The sequence below is a fragment of the Pseudophryne corroboree genome, chromosome 3 (assembly GCF_028390025.1).
Source record: "Pseudophryne corroboree isolate aPseCor3 chromosome 3, aPseCor3.hap2, whole genome shotgun sequence".
NCBI classification, from domain to species: domain Eukaryota; kingdom Metazoa; phylum Chordata; class Amphibia; order Anura; family Myobatrachidae; genus Pseudophryne; species Pseudophryne corroboree.
The window spans coordinates 9,254,244-9,279,770 of NC_086446.1; the positions used below are offsets into that span (position 1 = coordinate 9,254,244).

The 25,527-nt window shown below is 45.6% G+C and overlaps 1 protein-coding gene across 1 annotated transcript in view; it reads right to left on the minus strand.

Moving 5' to 3' along the window:
• LOC135057023 (zinc finger protein 271-like) overlaps nucleotides 1–25,527 on the minus strand; it is a 215,022-nt gene that overhangs the window by 145,323 nt on the left and 44,172 nt on the right. Inside the window, exon 5 of the mRNA XM_063962886.1 lies at nucleotides 20,000–21,637. Within this exon, the coding sequence (XP_063818956.1) occupies nucleotides 20,000–21,637 (1,638 nt within the window). The remainder of the gene's footprint in view (nucleotides 1–19,999; nucleotides 21,638–25,527) is intronic.

Consider the following 25,527-nt stretch of genomic DNA (forward strand, 5'->3'; position numbering starts at 1 on the left):
TTCCGATGCCAAGGGTACTAAGGGAACAGAGTGTTTCAGGGCGAATTGGCGGTCCATAAAAACCCCGTCGACCCCACTGTCCACAAAGGCCTCAGTCTTGACAGTTTGACCGAGGATCTTCAAGGTCACCGGAATGATAAAAGTCTTCTTGGGAAATTCTGACTTCTGGCCTGACAGGATATTTCCCATCACCCTCAGGCCCTGAAGTTTTCCGGCTTTTCTGGGCATGATACTACCACATGACCTTTATTTCCACAGTACAAACACAACCCCTGCTGTCTCCTCCGCGTCTTCTCACGCGAGGAGAGGCGGGTAGCCCCAATCTGCATAGGCTCCTCAGAAAATTCCTCAGAGTCTGAGGTTCCCTTGGGAAGGAAGGAAATCTCAGTCTCCCTTTCAAGCCTACGCCCTCTCAGCCGTCTATCCACCCGGATGGATAACTGCATGAGCTGATCCAAGCTATCAGGCAAGGGATATTGTACCAGTTGGTCCTTTATCTGGTTAGAAAGACCTCTTCGGTACTGGTGTCTCAGGGCTGGGTCATTCCACTGGGTATCATGGGCCAACCTCCGAAACTCCGTACAGTAAACCTCAACTGGCCTTCGCCCTTGCTTAAGGATCGAAATCTGAGCCTCGGCTGAGGCCGTCTCGTCAGGGTCATCATACAACATGCCCAGTGCCGTAAAAAAAGCATCAACACTTTTAAGCGACGGACAGTCAGGCTGCAACCCATATGCCCAGACCTGTGGGTCTCCTTGTAGCAAGGAAATCACTATGCCCACCCGCTGAATCTCCGACCCAGAAGACTGAGGCCTAAGCCAGAAGTATAGCTTGCAGCTCTCCTTGAAACAAAAGAACTGCAAGCGATCTCCAGAAAAACGATCCGGGAGATTTACTTTCGGCTCCTTAACCCCTGCAGGTGCTGCTGCTGCGGGAGCTCCGCCAGCAGCCTGGGAGGTGTGCATTTTAATGGACAAATCATTAAGTTGTCGAGTCAGGACCTGCACCTGATCGACCACCTGTTGCAACGTATTTTGAGGGGTATGCTCCATATTCCCACAAAATTTCAACAGGAGTATTTGGCTGCTGAATATGTTATGCACACCAGTGCCTGCAGGAAAGTACTGGTGTCAGAACTGTTATGCACTCCAGTGCCTGCAGGAATGTACTGGTGTTTGAACTGTTATGCAAAACAAATGGACTCACAGACAGACTGGGGAATATGACATAACGTACACAGAAGGTGATAGGGTAACAAAATACACACAAAGTGAACAGAGAAGCCCAGAGGCTAAGGAACTGGGTATCTCCCTTGTATTAGAACTGCTCAGATGGGAAAAGCAAGATGTTGTTTTAATACGTAGAGAACCCGAAATGCTGTTGCTAAGGGCAACAGCAAAACCCTAAAGTGTTACCAACGGGTGTGGCAGTAAACTCCTTGGTCAGAGATGGAATGATAGACACAAGGAGAGTCTCCACAATCCTAATTCTCACTTGCAGTGCACAGGTTCAGCTTACTGCCACTAAACTGACCCCTGACACCTAGCACAGTGAGAAAGGATTAGACAGGCAAGTCTTAGAATACAGCCGCAAACTTGCTAAGTTCACAGAGTAGTAACAGAACCCCAGCAAGCTAAACGACTGACTCCAGTCTTACTGCTAGGTCTGGATTGGCAGAGTGTAATACCAAATCCCCAGGCCTATTTGCAGTAAGCAACAAACAAATACAAAGCTACACAGTACTGGCTAACTTTCATGAACTGACTAACCAACAAAGATTCAGCAGCATCTGCTTACCCTGAGAAGAGGCCTTATAAAGCAGGTGCTGTCCACGCCCCACTCAGACCTCACAGACTGTGAGCACAAAAACCAGCACCGGATCCCCTGCCGTGCACAGAGCCTATAACCACTGCACAGCAAAAGACCCGAACCGGAGTATCAGCTGCGCTCAGGTTACTCCGCTAGCACTTGTCTCCCGGTTGCCATGACGACGTGGCAGCACAGGGCAGGAGACCCTAACACCTATATTATATTGCATACTGGAATTCCATCCAGGCACACGTTGTGTTAATTGCTTCTATAAATCTAAAAAAACAAAACTGATACCCCTTTAATCCGGTGTATTGATGGGTCGACACGGGTCATTGTGCAGTGTGAAAGGGTCACTCCCGAATTCCGAGGTCGCCTGACCCGTGGTATGGTCGTTAGTTCGACAGACACTAGGTCAACAGTCATTAGGTTGACCACTATTGGTGGATATGCAGTAGGTTGACTTATTTTTCACCATTTTTTTCAACTTTCTCATACTTTACAATCCACGTGGACTACAATTGTGATTGGTAACCTTGCCCAAAGCGAAGTGAGCCATGTGAGGGACACGGTGCACTAATTGGGGTTCCCGGTCACTACGAAGAAAACACCAATTTTTTTGATGATCTCAGCTCCCAGCTCCGCCCCCGATGCCGCCGCGGCCGTCACCCCCAATGGCAACCCGAGTCGGGAGGCCAGTTGAAAAGGGTCCAATGCCTGGACGCACACGGGATGGACTCGTTTCCAATACCCGGGTGCGACTCAGCATTTGTGATGTGAAAGCGTAATGAGACACTGCGCACGAGATCTATTCCTTAATTCAATGCAACATTTAATATTGTGCAAAGGGTTATATTAAGTAGACGGCTTATATGTTAATGCTCAACTACCCATATTTATGAGAACAGGATCATTACAAATAGCAGGGCCGCAACTAGGGGGAGCTAAGGGGGCATGCAGGATTTGAGGGGGCGCCGAAGAGTTAGAGGAGCAGGGTTTTGGGGTTTTTCAAAATTGGCTGTACTGATCCTGCATATTTGCTTACGGTGCACTTATTAACTGAATAAAGGTTATATTATGCGTGCTGAAAGTAACAATTACCATTTTAACTTTATTAGGACTATTAAGAATTGTAATAGGGGTCACAAAAAAATGGTAAAAACCTTTTTACAAGGCAGTGTAATATGTTCAGATCTGGCCCTAGGTATAGGTAAACAAGGCAAATACCTAGGGCATTTGGATTGCTTAGGGGCACATGCAGCTTCTGCTGATTAGCATGATATGCAGCATGCCTATATTCTGTGTGTGACTGCGGCTCTATCTGCATACGAAATGCATTACTAATGTGCGGCATTATGTGTATAAGGTGTACTACAGTACTTGGTGGTGAAACATAGAATGGGCACTACTGTGCGGTCTAATGGTGTGGTGTAATGTGAATAAGGGGCACTTAAAAAAACTGACTTAGAATCAAGATCGGCGATTTCAAGATGGCGCCCATGGTCGGTACATACCCTAAAAGATAGCCCACCTCACCAATACCTTACTGGAGTATTCAGTTTTCCCATTTCCTGCACAGTTTTTTTTTTAAACAAAAGGGTGTACTGTGACTTTTTAATCACCCTGTATAACAAATTTATTCATTCATGATCGGCGATTGCTCTTCCTTTCCACTAATTCCAACATAATGTTCTGTCCCACACCGTGATTGTGTCCATGAGCTATGAAGGCCTTATAGATAAATTGGAGATGATGTGTAGCAGTGAGGATGGGCTTCTATGGAAAACACAAATATAATTACAGAGTTTAACAACATATAACTAATCAAACTTGTTCCAACAATGGGGGTCATTCTGAGTTGATCGCTCGCTGATGTTTTTTGCTGTGCAGTGATCAGCTCAAACCTCGTACGCACCGCAATGCGCAGGTGCGTCGTACGGGTACAAAGCGGATCATTGCCGAGCTATGGAGTCAACGAAGAATCCATTCGCACAGCCGATCGCAAGGAGATTGACAGAAAGAAGGTGTTTGTGGGTGGCAACTGACCGTTTTCTGGGAGTATTTCGGAAAATGCCGGCGTGTCCGGGCGTTTACAGGGCGGGTGTCTGACGTCAATTCCGGGACCAAAAAGACTGAAGTGACGCAAGGGATGAGTAAGTTCAGACCTACTCTGAAACTGCACAAAATGTTTTTGCAGAGCTCGGCTGCAAAGCCGTTCGCACACTTGTAAAGCGAAAATACACTCCTCCGTGGGCGGCGACTATGCGTTTGCACGGCTGCTAAAAGTAGCCAGCGAACGATCAACTCGGAATGAGGGCCAATATCTGTATAATTTATAACAACCTTGCAACTAATTACAATGTGACATATGATCAGTCTGTGATGTAACAGGAGCAATTTCAGATCCCACAAATACTGTACCTGGCGTATAATAATTTTTCTACTCTTAACAAATCTTACAAATTATACGGTTAAAAACCAAACATTGGCTGTCCTTTACCTTTATATTACTAACGGCTCTTTATTGCCCTGAGAAGGGTGAGAGCAACAATATAAATCATCTTTTTATATTTAAGAACATCACACTATACTGTAGATTTCTCTAACGTCCTAAGTGGATGCTGGGGACTCCGTAAGGACCATGGGGAATAGCGGCTCCGCAGGAGACTGGGCACATCTAAAGAAAGCTTTAGGACTATCTGGTGTGCACTGGCTCCTCCCCCTATGACCCTCCTCCAAGCCTCAGTTAGATCTCTGTGCCCGAACGAGAAGGGTGCACACTAGGGGCTCTCCTGAGCTTCTTAGTGAAAGTTTTAGTTTAGGTTTGTTATTTTCAGTGAGACCTGCTGGCAACAGGTTCACTGCATCGAGGGACTAAGGGGAGAAGAAGCGAACTCACCTGCGTGCAGAGTGGATTGGGCTTCTTGGCTACTGGACATTAGCTCCAGAGGGACGATCACAGGCCCAGCCTGGATGGGTCCCAGAGCCGCGCCGCCGCCCCCCTTACAGAGCCAGAAGACAGAAGAGGTCCGGAAAATCGGCGGCACTGCAGCTGTGCGCCATTGCTCTCAGCACACTTCACACTCCGGTCACTGAGGGTGCAGGGCGCTGGGGGGGGGGCGCCCTGAGACGCAATAAAAAACACCTTGGATGGCAAAAAATTCATCACATATAGCTCCTGGGCTATATGGATGCATTTAACCCCTGCCAGAATACATAGAAAAACGGGAGATAAGGCCGCCGATAGGCTCCGCTCCCTTATCTCCTCAGCACACTGGCGCCATTTTCCCTCACAGCTCAGTTGGAGGGAAGCTCCCTGTCTCTCCCCTGCAGTCACTACACTACAGAAAGGGTTAAAAAAGAGAGGGGGGGCACTAATTAAGCGCAGTATTATTGATACAGCAGCTATAAGGGGAAAAACACTTATATAAGGTTATCCCTGTATATATATATATAGCGCTCTGGTGTGTGCTGGCAAACTCTCCCTCTGTCTCCCCAAAGGGCTAGTGGGGTCCTGTCCTCTATCAGAGCATTCCCTGTGTGTGTGCTGTATGTCGATACGTTTGTGTCGACATGTATGAGGAGAAAAATGATGTGGAGACGGAGCAGATTGCCTGGAATAGTGATGTCACCCCCTAGGGGGTCGACACCTGAGTGGATGAACTGTTGGAAGGAATTACGTGACAGTGTCAGCTCTGTATAAAAGACAGTGGTTGACATGAGACAGCCGGCTACTCAGCTTGTGCCTGTCCAGACGTCTCATAGGCCGTCAGGGGCTCTAAAGCGCCCGTTACCTCAGATGGCAGATATAGACGCCGACACGGATACTGACTCCAGTGTCGACGGTGAAGAGACAAATGTGACTTCCAGTGGGGCCACACGTTACATGATTGAGGCAATAAAAAATGTTTTACACATTTCTGATAATACGAGTACCACCAAAAAGGGGTATTATGTTCGGTGAGGAAAAACTACCTGTAGTTTTCCTGAATCTGAGAAATTAAATGAGGTGTGTGATGATGCGTGGTTTTCCCCCGATAACAACTGATAATTTCTAAAATGTTATTGACATTATATCCTTTCCCGCCAGAGGTTAGGGTGCGTTGGGAAACACCCCCTAGGGGGGATAAAGCGCTCACACGCTTGTAAGGGCTCTACCCTCTCCTGAGATGGCCGCCCTTAAGGATCCTGCTGATAGAAAGCAGGAGGGTATCCTAAAATGTATTTACACACATACTGGTGTTATACTGCGACCAGCAATAGCCTCAGCCTGGATGTGCAGTGCTGGGTTGGCATGGTCGATTCCCTGACTGAAAATATTGATACCCTAGATAGGGACATTATATTTTTGCCTATAGAGCATTTAAAAGATGCATTTCTATATATGCGTGATGCACAACGGAATATTTGCCGACTGGCATCAAGTCTAAGTGCGTTGTCCATTTCTACCAGTAGAGGGTTATGGACACGTCAGTGGTCAGGTGATGCATATTTCAAACGGCATTTGGAAGTATTGCCTTATTAAGGGGAGGAGTTATTTGGGGTCGGTCTTTCAGACCTGGTGGCCACGGCAACAGCTGGGAAATCCACATTTGTACCCCAGGTCGCCTCTCAACATGAGAAGACGCCGTATTATCAGGCGCAGTCTTTTCGTAGACAAGGGGCAAAAGGTTCCTCATTTCTGCCCCGTGACAGAGGGAGAGGAAAAAGGCTGCAGAAATCAGCCAGTTCCCAGGAACAGAAACCCTCTCCCGCCTCTGCCAAGCCCTCAGTATGACGCTGGGGCTTTACAAGCAGAATCAGGCACGGTGGGGGGCCTGTCTCAATGAATTTCAGCGCGCAGTGGGCTCACTCGCAAGTAGACCCCTGGATCCTTCAGGTGATATCTCAGGGGTACAAATTAGAATGCGAGACGTCTCCCCCTCGCCGTTTCCTAAAGTCGGCTTTACCGATGTCTCCTTCTGACATGGAGACAGTTTTGGAAGCCATTCCCAAGCTGTATTCCCAGCAGGTGATAATCAAGGTATCCCTCTTGCAACAGGGAACGGGGTATTATTCCACACTGTTGTGGTACCGAAGCCGGATGGCTCGGTGAGACCGATTCTAAATCTAAAATCTTTGAACACTTACATACAGAGGTTCAAATTTAAGATTGAGACTACATGATGTCTCGGGACATCAAGGATGCTTACCTTCATGTCAAATTTTACCCTTCTCACCAAGGGTACCTCAGGTTTATGGTACAGAACTGTCACTATCAGTTCAGACGCTGCCGTATGTATGGTCCACGGCACCCCGGGTCTTTACCAAGGTAATGGCCGAAATGATGATATTCCTTCGAAGGAAGGGAATTTTAGTTATCCCTTACTTGGACGATTCCCTGATAAGGGTAAGATCCAGGGAACAGTTGGAGGTCGGTGTAGCACTATCTCAGGTAGTGTTGCGGCAGCACGATTGGATTCTCAATATTCCAAAATCGCAGCTGGTGCCGACGACTTGTCTTCTGTTCCTAGGGATGATCCTGGACACAGTCCAGAAAAAGGTGTTTCTCCCGGAGGAGAAAGCCAGGGAGTTATCCGAGCTAGTCAGGAACCTCCTAAAACCGAGCCAAGTCTCAGTGCATCAATGCACAAGGGTTCTGGGTAAAATGGGGGCTTCCTACGAAGCAATCCCATTCGGCAGATTCCATGCAAGAACTTTCCAGTGGGACCTGCTGGACAAATGGTCCGGGTCGCATCTTCAGATGCATCAGCGGATAACACTGTCGCCAAGGACAAGGGTATCCCTCCTGTGGTGGTTGCAGAGTGCTCATCTTCTAGAGGGCCGCAGATTCGGCATTCAGGACTGGGTCCTGGTGAATACGGATGCCAGCCTGCGAGGCTGGGGAGCAGTCACACAGGGAAGGAATTTCCAGGGCTTATGGTCAAGCCTGGAGACATCACTTCACATAAATATCCTGAAGCTAAGGGCCATTTACAATGCTCTAAGCTTAGCAAGACCTCTGCTTCAAGGTCAGCCGGTGTTGAACCAGTCGGACAACATCATGGCAGTCACCCACGTAATCAGGGTGGCACAAGAAGCAGGGGGGCAATGGCAGAAGCTGCAAGGATTCTTCGCTGGGCGGAAAATCATGTGATAGCACTGTCAGCAGTATTCATTCCGGGAGTGGACAACTGGGAAGCAGACTTCCTCAGCAGGCACGACCTCCACCCGGGAGAGTGGGGACTTCACCCAGAAGTCTTCCACATGAATGTAAACCGTTGGGAAAAACCAAAGGTGGACATGATGGCGTCCCGCCTCAACAAAAAAAAATAAACTGGACAGGTATTGCGCCAGGTCAAGGGACCCTCAGGCAATAGCTGTGGACGCTCTGGTAACACCGTGGGTGTACCAGTCAGTGTATGTGTTCCCTCCTCTGCCTCTCATACCCAAGGTACTGAGAATTATAAAACGGAGAGGAGTAAGAACTATTCTCGTGGCTCCGGATTGGCCAAGAAGGACTTGGTAACCGGAACTTCAAGAGATGCTCACGGAGGATCCGTGGCCTCTACCTCTAAGAAGGGACCTGCTCCAGCAAGGACCCTGTCTGTTCCAAGACTTACCGCGACTGCGTTTGATGGCATGGCGGTTGAACGCAGGATCCTGAAGGAAAAAGGCATTCTGGATGAAGTCATCCCTATCCTGATCAAAGCCAGGAAGGATGTAACTGCAAAACATTATCACCGCATTTGGCGAAAATATGTTGCGTGGTGCGAGGCCAGTAAGGCCCGACGGAGGAAATTCAACTGGGTCGATTCCTACATTTCCTGCAAACAGGAGTGTTTATGGGCCTGAAATTGGGGTTCTGTCCATTTTCTTCCAAAAAGAACTAGCTTCAGTCCCTGAAGTTCAGACGTTTGTAAAAGGGGTACTGCATATACAGCCTCCTTTTGTGCCTCCAGTGGCACTTTGGGATCTCAATGTAGTTTTTGGGTTCCAAAAGTCACATTGGTTTGAAACACTTAAATCTGTGGAGTTAAAATATCTCACATGGAATGTGGTCATGCTATTGGCCCTGGCCTCGGCCAGGCGTGTGTCAGAGTTGGCGGCTTTGTCCTATAAAAGCCCTTTCCTGATTTTCCATTCGGACAGGGCGGAATTGAGGACTTGTCCTCAATTTCTCTCTAAGGTGGTTTCAGCGTTCACCTGAACCAACCTATTCTGGTGCCTGCGGCTACTAGGGACTTGGAGGATTCCAAGTTGCTAGACGTTGTCAGGGCCCTGAAAAATATGTTTCCAGGACGGCTGGAGTCAGAAAATCTGACTCGCTGTTTATCCTGTATGCACCCAACAAGCTGGGTGCTCCTGCTTCTAAGCAGACTATTGCTCGTTGGATATGTAGTACAATTCAGCTTGCACATTCTGTGGCAGGCCTGCCACAGCCAAAAATCTGTAAATGCCCACTCCACAAGGAAGGTGGGCTCATCTTGGGCAGCTGCCCGAGGGGTCTCGGCTTTACAACTTTGCCGAGCAGCTACTTGGTCAGGAGCAAATACGTTTGTAAAATTCTACAAAATTGATACCCTGGCTGAGGAGGACCTGGAGTTCTCTCAATTGGTGCTGCAGAGTCATCCGCACTCTCCCGCCCATTTGGGAGCTTTGGTATAATCCCCATGGTCCTTACGGAGTCCCCAGCATCCACTTAGGACGTTAGAGAAAATAAGAATTTACTTACCGATAATTCTATTTCTCGTAGTCCGTAGTGGATGCTGGGCGCCCATCCCAAGTGCGGATTGTCTGCAATACTGGTACATAGTTATTGTTACCAAAAAAATAAATAAAATAAATTCGGGTTATTGCTGTAGTGAGCCATCTTTTCTAGAGGCTCCTCTGTTATCATGCTGTTAACTGGGTTCAGATCACAAGTTGTACAGTGTGATTGGTGTGGCTGGTATGAGTCTTACCCGGGATTCAAAATCCTTCCTTATTGTGTACGCTCGTCCGGGCACAGTATCCTAACTGAGGCTTGGAGGAGGGTCATAGGGGGAGGAGCCAGTGCACACCAGATAGTCCTAAAGCTTTCTTTAGATGTGCCCAGTCTCCTGCGGAGCCGCTATTCCCCATGGTCCTTACGGAGTCCCCAGCATCCACTACGGACTACGAGAAATAGAATTATCGGTAAGTAAATTCTTATTTTCTTAGGTTTTGTTGAAAATACGACAATGTGAATTACGCCTTTATTCATTGGTGGATTTACGTATATCCATAGCTGTTTCTGGTCAATTTGGCTCCCAGTCCGAGATTTAAAAATGTGCCCCCCCCCCCCATAGATATGAGACACAAATTTGCACGCTGAAGATGTGCGCGCTTCCGGAAAAGGGGCATAGCCTTGCTAAACTGGTTGTGATCTAGCTTATATGGGCGTTGTCTTGTTAAAAAGACAACCTTACACCCCAGTTCTTGACCCTGCACCAGCAGACCTAGGCCACCACCAGGGGGGGAAAAATTCCACCATATTAAACCCCACAAAGTAATGCCCCATATTATGCCACACACCACAATGCCCATGATACATTTTGCCCTACAGTAAAGCTTCTAACTACTTTTTAAATTACCTGCTCGTTGCCAGGGGTTTCATGCACTGGGTGTCATGCTCGTTGCCAGGGGTTTCATGTTCTGGGATCCATGCTCATTGCCAGCGGTTTCATGCTCTGGGACGGGTAATGCTAGTTGTCGTGTGTGTAATGCCAGGAGTGTGTGCTAGTTGTCATGGGTGTGTACAGTGCCATCCCGCCAGCAGCAGCTCCCCTGCTCCCTGTCAGAAATACTCAGCTCGAAAGGGTGGAGTTTTGTGGAATGACTCATTGCGTCGTGACATCACGATGCAAACGCATCATATCGCAAAACTTCGCCCCCCGAGCTGAGTACTACTGACAGGGAGGAGTGGGAGCACCCCGAGCATCAAAAAGTGCAGCGACGGGCGCCCCGTGCGATGGCACGCCTCCCCTGCCGCAAGAGATGGCACTGCATATATTCTTGGGCATCACTACCCACTGTGGTTTCCTGGCATGCTTAGTACATAGGGGGTAACACGGTTGTTTATACACAAAGACAAAGCAGTCGTATTGGATAATGAAATATACTAATTTCCTCTTTCGCTAACATTCATAAGGGATACTGGGGAATTAGTACAATGGGGTATAGATGGGGTCCAAAGGAGCAGGTGCACTTTAAATTTCTTCCACTGGGTATGCTGGCTCCTCCCCTGTATGCCCCCTCCCACAGCCAGTTTAGAAAAATGTGCCCTCAGGAGAGGATGCACACTCTGAGCTCCAGAGGAGCCGCTTCCCCGCTGCAGGACCACCGTCCTGAGTGGTTGTTGGTACCGCAGGGCATTGCGCCTTGGTGAACGCAATCGCAGCACACCACACACCCCTAACACTGCCTGAAGGTGAGAAGAGTGGTGAGTACAAACCGGTGATCCCCTGGTTCTTGGTGGTGCAACCGCAGGGGCAGCATACGGATGCTCCACATAGGGATCCGCTATAGCCCCCGTGTACACTGGCAGCGGTGGTGAAAACAGGCATTTATGTGATGTTTTATACCTGCTAGGAGACATTTGCCGGTATAAATAACTATAGCTCTGGTGCCATTACAGGGGGTGGAGCTTCTTCAGAGCAGGAGTAGCGGCGTTTTGGCGCCTTCCTCTGCTTACAGCTGCAGCAGCAAGGACACACAGCTCCTCCAGGACACTCAGGAAACTGGTAAAGGGGTGTAAAACGGGGGAGAGCCGCTACTGTACACGATTAGAATCCTGAAAAGGACAAGAACTCCGGTGTTTCATCGTGATATATATACAGCCTGCAACCTTACTGAGTCTGCCAGACTTGGGTGTGCTATCCTTCTCTCATTCTGTCTCCTTCTCACATACAACACAAACAAAGCAAAGATCCTTTCTCAAGCGCTCCCAGTATACTGCAGCTGTCATTTCAAAATGCTGATCAGCCCATCAGCTGTAGAACATATGCAAACGAGAAAAACTTTTGAAATCTCCACAGCGCTGTCACTCCAAATAAAGTCTCACTTCTTATTCCTTTTATATATGTTATTTAATTAAAACTTGCACCAAAAATTCAGTCAGATCCATAAAAGTCCCAAGGAAACTTGATAAAAATCACCAACTTTTATTTAAAAACACACACTGTTGTCTGAACACGGAGCAAAATCCAGACACATTTGACAGGTAGTGCAGTGCAGCTATGTGGAGATATGTTCTGCTCACCGGACCTCCCAGATGGTAAGGAATTTTCTATATAGCGGTACCCACTCTATCGGGACTTTAGCTACCCGATGATATCCAAGATATGGGTTTCTCTCACCCGCTTTTTGGTCAGTCACTCATGAGACGCCCGGTGCTCCCGTAGCCGCTAGCCGCTACACCTCCCGCTTCCTCTGTGTCCGCTCCCGGCTTCTCCTTCCTTTCACAGTGACCAAATCCACCAGCCGACGCGTTTCCACCCAATCAGGGTCTTTGTCGAGGCATAGGTGGATTTGGTCTGGTCACCTTTTTATACTATCCTGGAAATCCGGTGAACAGAACTCTTATACAATTATACAGATTATGACTCGTCTAATACACATTCCTGGGTTTGTAAGAAAGGTTTACTCTATAAAAACCTCTCTGTCAGGAATCGACTCACCATGGTCACATCTGTCCGCCGGTGCGGACTCCGTCCAGGGTCCCTGCGTTCCACTGTCATCCGCACCTCTGCCATCAGATGTCATCCTGGGCCTGGGAGCGCTCCTGTGACAGCGGGCGTGTAGCACGCCGCGTTCCCGTTAGGCCGCGGCATGGGCGCCGCCATGACAGTCTCCATCGGTCAGAGCACGGCGGCCAATCCGGTGCTTGGCCGCACCTACTTTCCTCACTCCCACCAATGACTGCACATCAGGGGGTATATCAGGAGCTGCAGGATCAGTCTGTAGGGATCCTGAACTTTGTGTCACTCCTGCGACCCATGTGTCTAGATCTGGTTCCTGTTCCTCCGTGTTCCTGGTCATCTACCTGAGACTCTGTGCTCCTGGTTATTTTTCACAGCTCCGTGGAACTACAAGCCTCAGCAACACCTGCTTCTGTTTACAGGCTTCACACTAATCATCAACTCAGTGTGCTTCAGCCTAGCAGTAGAGACTGACTCCAGGTGTGTTCCATCTCCCCACCTGTGATACAGCTTGCTTGCTGCCAGTGCCTCATCACCTGCACTGTGGACATTGTCAGTCTCCTGCCTCTGCTACCAGGTTTGCCATTCATTACCATCTCTGCTGGCTCCACGTTTTAAACTGCTCTGGTTCCCATACCAGATTATCTTCTACCAAGTTATCATTCATCAGTTTACATTCATCAGTTATTATTATTTACCAGTCATCATTCATCAGTTACCATTCATCCATTTGCCATATTTCTGTTGCCATAGACTTTCAGCTGCCACGCTGCACTATTGACATTTGCATTTCTTATTGTTTATTTTCTGCTGCCGTTGTGAACTTTCTGTTTAATAAATATCATTGCGCCCATGCGCAGAAACTTAATCCAGCCTCCTCACTTTCTCCCTCCTACCTCCACTGACCCACTAGCGCCCCCTCCGGGGACACAGACAAAACCAAGTCTGACACTCTCTCAATACTGGTTCTGACTGATTTCATTCATGTTGCAGGGTTTTTTATCACAGGTGTATTCTATCACAAAAGCCTGTCTTTATATAATTATCTAGCAAATAACCCTGTATCTTTAAGAATACATTTATAAGATCTGTTTCCATCTGTTTAACAAAATTTCATCAAACACTTAAAAATCATAATCAAACCTCCTGATCAAACAAATCATGCTGCCTTTCATTGTTTTATTTATCCCATTCATTATTAGTCAAAAAAACGGGACTGAAAGACGACTCCTCCCCGAAGTGTTTTTTTTTAACCTTTTCTCCTTCACAAAAACCACTTCATTTCAAAGTCGCCGTTCAGACCTTCCGGCTGCAAAGTTTTTAATTCATAGATCCACCGCATCTCTGCTCTCGCAAGAGACGCGGACGTATAATTTTTCCTCCAGTTCCCCTTAACTTGTTCTATGGCTTTAAAGCTCAGTATACTATTTATAGAGCATCCATGTTTTTCTTTGCAGTGGGCGGATAAACAGTGATTGTCAAAACCTTTCCTTCTATTAGCTATATGCTCTCGCATTCTAATTTTAAAGGCTCTGCTCGTCCTCCCCACATATTGTTTCATACAGCTACATTGTATCAGATAAATCAAATTTTTTGTTTCACAGGTCATAAATTGATTGATATCAGGCCTGGCCAACCTGTGGCTCTCCAGATGTTGTGAAACTACACATCCCAGCATGCCTGCCACAGTTTTAGCATTCCCTAATGGCAAAACTGTGGCAAAGCATGATGGGACTTGTAGTTTTACAACAGCTGGAGAGCCACAGGTTGGCCAGGCCTGATTGATATGATAGCTCTTTTTTGTTACTGTAGATGAAAAGGTTTCTATTTTACTTCCCTCATTACTTTTAATATTTTTACATGGTCCACACATTCCACACCTAAAATAACCTTTTGTTTTATTTCTTGTAATCATTGTGGGTACAGGGGCTTATTGCACTATTAACCAGGATTTTCTTTAAATTCGGGGCCTTTTTATATATAATTTTTGGCCTCTCTGGGAGTATTTTCTTTAACACTGTGTCACTTTTTAGAATTTCCCAGTGGTTATTTAGTACTCCTTCAATATTTCTATACCCAGAATTATATGTGGTTACGAATGAGAGAGAAAAATCCTCTCTTGTTAGTCTCACACTTGGCTGCAAAAGGGAATCTCTATCCAAGACTGCCATTTCCTCTAGGGTATGTTGTAAAACATTTGGATTGTAACCCTTTTGTACAAATTGCTCCTTCATTATCTGAGCCTGTTGTTTATAAACTGGCTCTTCAGTACAGTTCCGTTTTATACGATGGAACTGACTCCCTGGTATCCTCTTTAACCAGTTGGGATGATGACTGCTATCTTTCCCAATTAAAGAATTGCTGTCTGTCGGTTTATTATAATTCTGGGTATGAATCGTGAGGTCTTTAATGTACACTGTAAGACAGTGCACAGTGCAATTTGTACAAAAGGGTTACAATCCAAATGTTTTACAACATACCCTAGAGGAAATATCAAGAGGACGGCTCGGATCAGAAAGACGGATTACCTGTTTGTGCTTTATGATGCACAGAAAAAAAGTTGCCCTGCTTCTAAGCAGTCCATTGCTCGTTGGATTAGGTTGACTATCCAACAGGCCTATGTGTTGGCAGCCTTACTTGCTCCACAGTCACAGAAGGCACACTCTACAAGATCGGTGAGGTCTTCCTGGGTGGCTGCCCGTAGAATCTCGGCCTTGCAACTATGTAGAGATGCTACCTGGTTGGGGAAGAACACCTTTGTGAAGTTCTACAGGTTTGATACCCTGACGAAGGAGGATACCCAGTTTGGGAAGGCGATGCTGCAGACATCTCTGCACATTCCCGCCTGTTCTGGAAGCTTTGGGACATCATACTAATTACCCAATATTCCTTATGGATGCTAGAGAAAATAGGATTTTAATTACCTACCGTTAAATCCTTTTCTCGTAGTCCATAAGGGATATTGGGCGCCCGCCTCAGTGCGTTGACTTTTCTGCATGTTTTCTCTTATATGGTTACCTGTTCAGCTGTTGCTGTTTTGTTACCAGCTGTTGCTGGTCATTTTATGTTATTGGTGTACTGGTGTGTGAATCTCACCACTCGTTATGTTCCTTCTCTCAAGTATGTCCTATCTCCTTCGGGTACAGTTTTACCTATACTGGCTGTAGGAGATGGCATAGAGGGGAGGAGCCAGCACACCCAGTTGAAGAAATTTAAAGTGCACTGGCTCCTTTGGACCCCATCTATACCCCATTGTACTAATTCTCCAATATCTCTTATGAACTACAAGAAAAGGATATACCGGTAGGTAAGTAAAATCCTATATTTTTCATTATTGCTGATATGTCCCATAGACATTGTATGACTTATTCATCATGGTGAGCGCTAATTTATATTTTAAGAACTCCTCCTCCTGAATATGAAAGTCCATAAAATGTAGAAAGCAGCTGTAGTTATGTAATGTCTTCTTTCCCCTAACTTACACCCCTTCCCTAATGCCCCTTCTGTAATACCCCTAATGTTTTATAGAAATTAGTGCTGTTAAAAGTAGCTGACGTGCTGGCTAATGCTGCTTCTGTGGACCATCTGTAAGTTCTAGCCCTTTCATATGTGGCTCACCTTAGTATGGATTAATAGATCAATAATGTCTACGTAGACAATAGGTCAACACCGCATGGTTGACGTGCATTACGTCAACAGGGTCAAAAGGTTGACAACCTAACCCTAAATCTCCACCTCAAGTCTAACCCTAGCCAAGCCCTAACAGTTCCCCTTGATGCCTAACCCTAACTGTCCCCCCCACCCCCCGACAGCCTAATCCTCATTATAATGCCTAACCTTAAAAATATTGAAAAAAACACAATTTTTTTTGTCAACTATTTTTATGTTGACCCTTTGAACCAGCTGACCTTTTGAACCTCTCGACCATGTATCTGTTGACTTTTTGTCACTGTCAATCTACTGCATGTCCACCATGTGGGTCTACCTTTTGATTGTCTTCCTAGACATTGTCGATCTTTCATCGATACCAGCTCACCTCCGATTCTCATGTGACCTGCTAAGCTTCTTGCTGGACAGCTGTCTGTCTCTATGGCATACTGGAAATGGGTGCCCTGTGACTTGAACTGTGACAACTCCTGTCTCTGATGTCCTGTGACAACTTCAGGTTGTCCAGCTATCTGCTGAGTCAGTTTTCCTGCACAGCTTCTTCCTGCAGTGGCCATTTTGGAGGAGGCATTTCTGTTTCAGCTTGCCTCTGTGTAATCTGCTGGGTGAAGACCTCACTACTTGGCTGCTCTGTTAGCTGTGGCAGCATATTCTCGACAGAACTATTCTGGAGCATCTGTTGTGGCCAGAGCACCTGGAGGTGAGTACTCCTACAGTACAGAACGTAAAAGTGTCCCTGGCTTAATATGTGGTGACCATGACTCTACAATGCCTGATACTACTCTGAGTGTTCATTGTCCTAGAGCCTACTGTTTCTGTTCATGGGGAAGTCAGACAGTGCTGCCTTTGTTGGGTGGATATTTGCAACCTTTATCCTAGCAGGAGCCTAATGCCCACATCTGAGATAACCTTGCAACAGGTGCTGGATGTAATGAGCACCAGAGAAAATCGTGCACAGATAAAATTGGAGAGGTGCAGCTGAATCAATTGCTTTTATGGCACATGAAAAAAACTTAGAGCATATGGTGGAAAATGAAGCCCACATACAGTAGCTACACTTAGGTACTCTCAACTGTTAACATGGACTCCTGAATTAGAGGCTTAGATGGCCCACAGTGAGGAAAAGGTTGTAGGATATTGAGGGTCACTTCTCCACAATATGATATTTATTGGCCAGACTGAAGGAAAAAAATGGCATGGGCCAGATGTTCTCCTTGTAACACGGCTGATCAGTTTGTATAGTTTTGATGTACACTTTGCTGTTGTATAGGCTCACTGGATGGCCATTTGGTTTTATCTCCTGAAGCTCCTCACTGCATCTTTATTGTGTTACACTACAGGGACCAGGATACCAATTAACACGTTGCACATACAAAGGCCATGTTTTGAGATCTATTATCAGGTGTTTTTTATTTTCCAGGATATTTCTTGTGGTATTCAGAAAAACCATGTACAATTTGTACCTGGAGGACCTTCAGTTCCCCATTATTTCCGCCGGGATTTTGAGTGGTGTCTGATGGACAGGTTGTCCTCTTTTCTCCACCCCCAATCCCCCTACAAAAAAGAAAAAACAGACACTCTAGGACCAAATTGTTAATCACCTGGGAAAATCCACCTGGTAATAATTGCAGCTGCAGTAGCCTTATAGAGTCCGCTGAAGCTCGATGATACTTTAAATTTTTTTTTACCAAATCAATAAAACTGAGGAAAGCAATGTGCTCTTCATAATGAAGAACTTCGCAGTGACCAGATAGATCATTCACTACTTTAGTGCGGTCTTTGTGGAGCAGGGCTGGCCAAACCGGTCCTCGAGAGCTACCAACAGTTCATATTTTCCAGGCCTCCTGGAGATCTGTAGAATAGTCAGTTAGGAATGAATGCAGCACATCTTAATTAGTAATGACTACACCTGTGCATAAACTAGGTGGTCTGGAAAATGTGAACTGTTGGTAGATCTCAAGGACTGGTTTGGCCAGCTCTGCTGTGGAGTGTTGGGCATGAAAGCTTGACTTAATTAGGTCCAATAAGTTGTGAGTTAGGAAGCTGTGAGGCGAGAGGCATGGGAGCTCGGAGATGAGACAGTAGTTTTATCAGAATGGGAATGATCACTGCATGCTTGAACAGTGAAGATACCAGTAGAGAGTTTACAGATCTTAGTTAAGGCTGGAATGAGCATCAAGAGGAGAGGTAGAAGAGTAGCAGGGTGAGAAGAGTGTTGATACGTCATCTTCATTTGTAGCTACATCTTGCTGCGATCACGCCTTGTTAGGAGCGACCGTGTGCACGTTTGGGACACGCATACAAATGCCACAGCTTGGCACGGCTAGGTGCAGACACGCCTAGCCGCACCAAGCGCTTGTTTAGTGCAGATGTGGCCATGATGAGCGTGGCTACATCTGTACCAGAAGGTTCAGGTAGGGAATTGAGTAGGTCACTGGCTGAGGCAAAGCATGCCATTCCATCTCAGATCTTATCAATCTTTTCCTTGGAGTTGGAAGCGAGATCTTGCGCATTGCTAGTAGCTGGTGGGTTGGGTGAGGGAGGGATAAGAAGTGATTTAAATGTATTCAAAAGTTGCTTGGGGTTAGAGGCTTGAGCAGAGATGAGAGATTGGAAATATGATTGTTTGGCAGAGTCTAGGGCATTCCGATAAAAGTGGTAGACGGTCTTACATGTGAGGAAGTCACGTTGTGTACGAGATTTACGCCACTGACGTTCAACTTTACATGAGAGTTTTTGTAGGTGGTCTTGTTACTTTAGAGTGCCACGGTTGACATCTAGGCGTACATGGAGTGTGATGGGTTATTTCTAGAGTCTGGTGCAGGTGTGATACAACCATCTCAGAAGTGAATGCAAGTATTGGTGAGAGCAGTTGTTACAAAGAGGTAGAACATTCTTGAAAATTAATAATATTGATATTTCTGCAAGTTTGAGGATTAGAGGATTCAGTGAGATTTCGTTTGAAGTATTGGAGGAGAGCATGCAGGTGATAAGGTTGTGATCTGAGAGGGAAAGGGGTGTTAGTGAATTCAGGAACTGAGCATAGTCTGGTGAATTCAAGACCAAAGCGGTGGCCCTCCTCATGAGTAGAGGAGTCAGTCCATTGGGAGAGGCCGAGAGAGGAGGTTAGAGAGAGCAGATTGGAGGCATGAGCAGCAGATTGTGGATTATCAATAGCGATAGTGAAATCACCCATGATGATGATGTCAGAGGCTAGAAAGTGAAGGAGCCAGGCAGAAAAACCTGCCATTTATATATAGTAGACTGCCTTCAGGTGTACATACGTACACTGGTACGTCTCACTCTTGAGTTGACTACATCCCAAAAAGGTTTCCAACTCAACATATGGAAGTATAAAATTTCTTGCTTATTTTATGTAAGAGGGAAAAAACACGCGTATAAACAGAATGTGGTCTAAATTTAATTAAAAACAATTCATGATGAATCTCAGTCAATATATGAAGTATAAATGCAATTATGTTTCATGCAAATTTGCATTTAACAAAATCAGACTTCTTAATATTAAAAACTTCCACATTCAGTACACAGAAATTATTTCTCGTCTGTGAGCTTTCTGATGTGTAAGAAAATTTGATTATAACATTTATTATCTGCCTGGAATAGTTAGAATGCTGTTACAACCTCTTTTCAGGTTTACTAGTTCATGGACATTGCTTTTTTCCTGCAAATTTACAGATGTGAAATCAGCTTTTATGTGTATAAAAATTCCCACACTTTAAAAATGTAAATGTTTTTTTTTCATGAGATGTCTCGGATGAGTGAAATCTGATTACTCACTCAGAACATGGAAATGTTTTTTTTACCTGTGTGAAGTTGCTGATGTGTAATGAGATGTGATTTGTTTCTGAAACATTTCCCGCACTCAGAGCATGGAAATGGCCTTTCACCTGTGTGACTTCTCTCGTGTCTAACAAGATCTGATCTCTGTGTAAAACATTTCCCGCATGTAGAACATGGAAATGGTTTCTCACCTTTGTGACTTCTCTGATGTCTACCAAAACTTGATTTGTTTCCAAAACATTTCCCACACTCAGAGCATGTAAATGGCCTCTCACCTGTGTGATGTCTCTGATGTGTAACAAGATCTGCTTTCTCTGTAAAACACTCCCCACACTCAGAACATGTTAATGGATTATCACCTGTGTGACTTCTTTGATGTCTAACAAGAGTTGATTTATGTGTAAAACATTTCCCACACTCTGAGCATATAAATGGTTTCTCACCTGTGTGACTTCTCTGATGTTTAACAAGAGCTGATTTCTCTGTAAAACATTTCCCACACTCAAAGCATATAAACGGTTTCATACCTGTGTGATGTCTCTGATGTCTAACAAGATCTGATTTCTGTATAAAACATTTCTCACACTCAGAACACGGAAATGGCTTCTCACCCGTGTGACTTCTGTGATGTGTAACAAGATCTGTTTTCTGTGTAAAACATTTCCCACACACAGAACATGCAAATGGCCTCTCACCTGTGTGACTTCTCTGATGTGTAACAAGAGCTGATTTCTGTGTAAAGCATTTTCCACAATCAGAGCATGGAAATGGTTTCTCACCTATGTGACTTCTTTGATGTTTAATAAGATCTGATTTCTGTGTAAAACATTTCCCACACTCAGAGCATGGAAATGGCTTCTCCCCTGTGTGAATTCTCTGATGTGCAACAAGATCTGATTTCTGTATAAAACATTTCTCACACTCAGAGCATGGATACGGCTTCTCACCTGTGTGACGTCTTCGATGTGTAACAAGAGCTGATTTCTGTGTAAAACATTTCCCACACTCAGAACATGAAAATGGCTTCTCACCTGTGTGACTTCTCTGATGTATAACCACATCTGACTTCTTTGTAAAACATTTCCCACACTCAGCACATGGAAATGGCCTCTCACCTGTGTGACGTCTCTGATGTGTAACTAGATCTGATTTCTGTGTAAAACATTTCCCACACTCAGAACATGTAAATGGTTTCTCACCTATGTGACTTCTTTCATGTACAACAAGATGTGATCTGTATGTAAACCGTTTCCCACACTCAGAACATGGAAATGGCCTCTCACCTGTGTGAGTTCTCTGATGTCTAACAAGACATGATTTCTGCGTAAAACATTTCCCACACTCAGAACATGAAAATGGACTCTCAGCTGCCCTATCTAACGAATGGGTAATCAGCCTTGTGTTCTGTGTAAAACATTTGGCAGCTACAGAACAGGGAAATATTTCATCTAAACTAAATGCTGTATTATAAGTTGCAATATCTGAGTTATCAGGAGAACGTTCCCCATGATTAGTGGGATCAGATGACACACATGCAGTGTGTGGTACTGGATGTATAATTGGTCTTTTTCCTGGAGAATCTCGTGTGATGTTGTCAATTTCCCAATCCGGAGACTGCATGGGAAATTTCTCGGAGACATTCCGGCTGTTCCATCCATTTGCTGGAAATAAAATATATGGTACTATTGTTACTCCATATGAAGTTTCCTTTTCCGATAAAGTCTATGGTTAAATGCCCCAGAATTACCATTAAATGGATAAACTAAAGGTGATGACATTAGGAGCTGTGCTACACATAAAATACACATTTACATAAAAAAAAAAAAAAACAGACTTCCATTAATTAATTAATTAATTGAAAAAAATGTGGGAACTGGCTTGGAAATTAATTTTAATATTCTCTATCATTAAGTTAATATAAAAAAATTGCACATACACACACTGTACTATTCCCAAATAAAACTTATCACAATAATATTAGCAGTTATATAATCACTTGTCATCACGGCAGCCAACAGGGGGGGACTGTAGGGACTCGTGTCCCGGGTCCTTACAGAAAGCGGGGCCCACTCCTTGCTCCTACCGCTAATACCTGTAGAGCTTCACCAGGCTGTGAAACAACAGCGGGTTGATGCAGAATGAAGACTTCTTAAAACAAGCCTTATCTGCTCTCTGTGAACCATTCCTGTAGGCCCGCAATGCTCCATCTATATGTAACGTCACAATGTATGACATCACATAGAGGTGGAGCAGTGCGGCAGAAGCTGTTTTTTGGGGGGAGGGAGGGCCCCTGTCTATTTCGTCAGTCCCGGGCCCCACAACTTCTGGTGGCAGCCCTGCCTGTCATGGCTAATGGAGTTCAACTTATTAAATGATTACTCTTAGTTCCTAATAATAATACTTGCATGAAATGTCTGTCACATGCTCTATGACTGCACTCTTTATTATAAGGTCTGTATAATTGTATATCACTGAAGGTTTTGCAAGAAATGGGAGAGAAATATCTCCAATGAGGTTATCAAGTAGCGGATGTTCCATTGCTTAACAAATATATTTTTTTTTAAAACACTCAGATTGGGTCTTTTTTAGGATTGAAATAGGTTAAGAACATTTATTTTTAAGTATGTCCAATACAATTTTCTATTAAAAAAAAAAGTATTAAAAAAAAATCATTTCCCCCCAAAAAACATCGGTACAAACATTGATGGTTGGAACACTGTGATCATCGAAACATCATGACCATCGCAACTTCAGTTTCCCAGAACTGAAGGGGGGTGGGGGGGGGGGGGGCACAGAGGGACTGGGGTCACTCTGAGAGCAGCAATTGGTGGAAGCTTCCTGCAGCCTCAGAGGGATCTTTCTGACCAGTCGCATCAGATGCGACCATGTCGGGGAAAGCACAGCCTGGTGTAGTCGCATCATTCCCGGCAAGTGAGTAAGCATGGACAGATGACAAGCAGTAACATCTACATCTAAGCTTAAATAAACTGATAGAGTGGGGTTTTCTGGCATGGACAGATGACAAGCAGTAACATCGACATCTAAGCTTAAACAAACTGATAGAGTGGGGGTTTTCTAGCACTCACTCCACTGCCTCAAAACATACTCAGGACAGTAATGAAACATTATTTTTCAATGATGAAACTCTTGGTCTGATACACCGTGAACCACCTCTTTTCTGTTACAGGAGGAGTAATATTATCATAGACCTTACTGTCAAGACGGACTTAGGCCCTATCAAATAACAGAATTGGATTTTAGAGTGTACAAATGACATGGGTATCTCAATTGCCGTCGCATGATGACAGGGGACACATTCTGTTGATCCAGTCTGATTTCTCACTTCTGATTATGCGTCATCTTACCTGAGACAGCAAGTTTATTCGTGTATATTGTAAATCGTATATTGTAATCGTCGCTGTAAAAAAGCATTGTGGGGCCTCCTCTATAACCCTGCCTCCAGGCACTGGAGCTCAGTTTTGTTAACCAGTCCAATGCAGAAGCAGGTAAAAGAGACGGTAGATGTTAGTCACATAGAACCACGTTCTCAGGACAGAAGGGACCAGCGGCTAATGCCATACCCATAGAAGGGTAATGGCTAATGCCAAACCTATAGTAGCTAAGCGCAAAGGGTTTGGCATAGAAGCTGAGCGCGAAGGGTGGGTGCCCAGTGGAACCCAGGGTACCTCGCAAAAAAGAAATTTAACAATGGTAAGTCTACCATAAATTTCCTTTTCTGCAGCGGGGTGCACTGTGTTCCACAGGAAATACATTGGGGATGTCCTAAAGCAGATCCTCAAGGGAGGGGACGCGCCTTAGCAGGCATGAGAACCTGGTGTCCAAAAGAAGCATCCTGGGAGGCGGAAGTATCAAAGGCATAGAACCTAATGAACGTATTCACTGAGGACCACATAGCCGCCTTGCACAATTGTTCTGCGGACGTGTCACGGCGAGCTGCCCAAGAAGGTCCAACAGACCGAGTAGAATCGGGAACCCATCCTCCAAATAGGCTTGTGCAATCACCATTCTAATCCATCTGCCCAAGGTTTGCTTCTTCGCAGGCCAGCCACGTTTGTGGAAACCAAACAGTACAAAAAGGGTATCTGACCTCCTAATAGAGGCAGTCCTCTCCATATATATGAAGAGCCCTTACCTCATCCGAAGACCGCTCTATGGAGGACAAGTCAGAAGAGATGAAGGCCGGAACCACAATCTCTTGGTTAAGGTGAAAAGATGATACCACCTTAGGTAAATAACCGGGACGAGTTCGAAGAACTGCTCGGTCACAATGAAATATCAGAAAGGGTGGACGACAGGATGAAGTGCCTAAGTCCGATACCCTTCTGGCAGAGGCAATAACCAGCAAGAACAGGACCTTAACCGAAAGCCATTTAAGGTCCACTGACTCAAGAGGTTTGAATGGAGACTTTTGTAGGGCATTCAGAACAAAAGACAAATCCCATTGAGCCACAGAAGGGACATAGGGAGGCTGAATCCGCAATACGTCCTGAGTGAATGTATGAACATCAGGTACAGATGCAATTTTTCTCTGAAACCACACCGACAAGGCAGATATGTGAACCTTGAGGGAGGCCAGATGAAGGCCTAAGTCCAGGCCTTGTTGCAGGAAAACCAGGATTCTGGATGTTTTGAATCTGTGAACATCATAGTTCTTATCAGCACACCAGGTGCAGTAAAAACTCCAGACTCTGTAATAGATCTGGGCAGATGCCGGTTTACGGGCTTTCAACATAGTTTGGATGACCGCCTCAGAAATCCCTTTGCTCTTAGGAGTGAAGCTTCAAGAGCCACACCGTCAAAGCCAGCCTGGCCAGGTCTGGATAGAGACAAGGGCCCTGTATTAGGTCGGATTGTTGAGGAAGTAGAAGAAGACGCTCTGTCAACAGACCCTGCAGGTCTGAGAACCAATGCCGTCTGGGCCACGCTGGAGTGACTAGAAGTAGTATTCCTCCTTCTTGCTTGAACGTCCGCAGTACCCTGGCCAGGAGTGACACTGGAAGGAACACGTAAGGCAGCCAAAAGTTCCATGGAGTGGTTAGTGCGCCCACGAACGCTGATTGAGGATCCCTGGTCCTTGATCCAAAGACCGGAACTTTGTGATTGTGTCGAGGTGCCATCAGGTCTACATCTGGTAGGCTCCATTTGTCCACTAGGAGCTGAAAGACTTCCGGATGAAGACTCCACTCTCTGGCGTGCACGTCCTGGCGACTAAGTCCACTTCCCAGTTGAGGACACCCAGAATGAACACTTCCGATATTGCTGGCAGATGGCGTTCCGCCCACTGAAGGATTTTTGACACTTCCAACATTGCCATACGGTTTCAAGTGCCGCCTTGATGGTTGATGTATGCCACCATGGTGGCGTTGTCTGACCGTACTTGAACAGGCCTGTTCTGTACTAGGGGCAGGGCAAGGGACAACGCATTGAACACTGCCCGCAACTCCAGAATGTTTATCTGGAGAAGTAACTCCTCTTTGGTCCACTGAACCTGAAAAGAGTGTTGCTCCAACACCGCTCCCTATCCCCACAG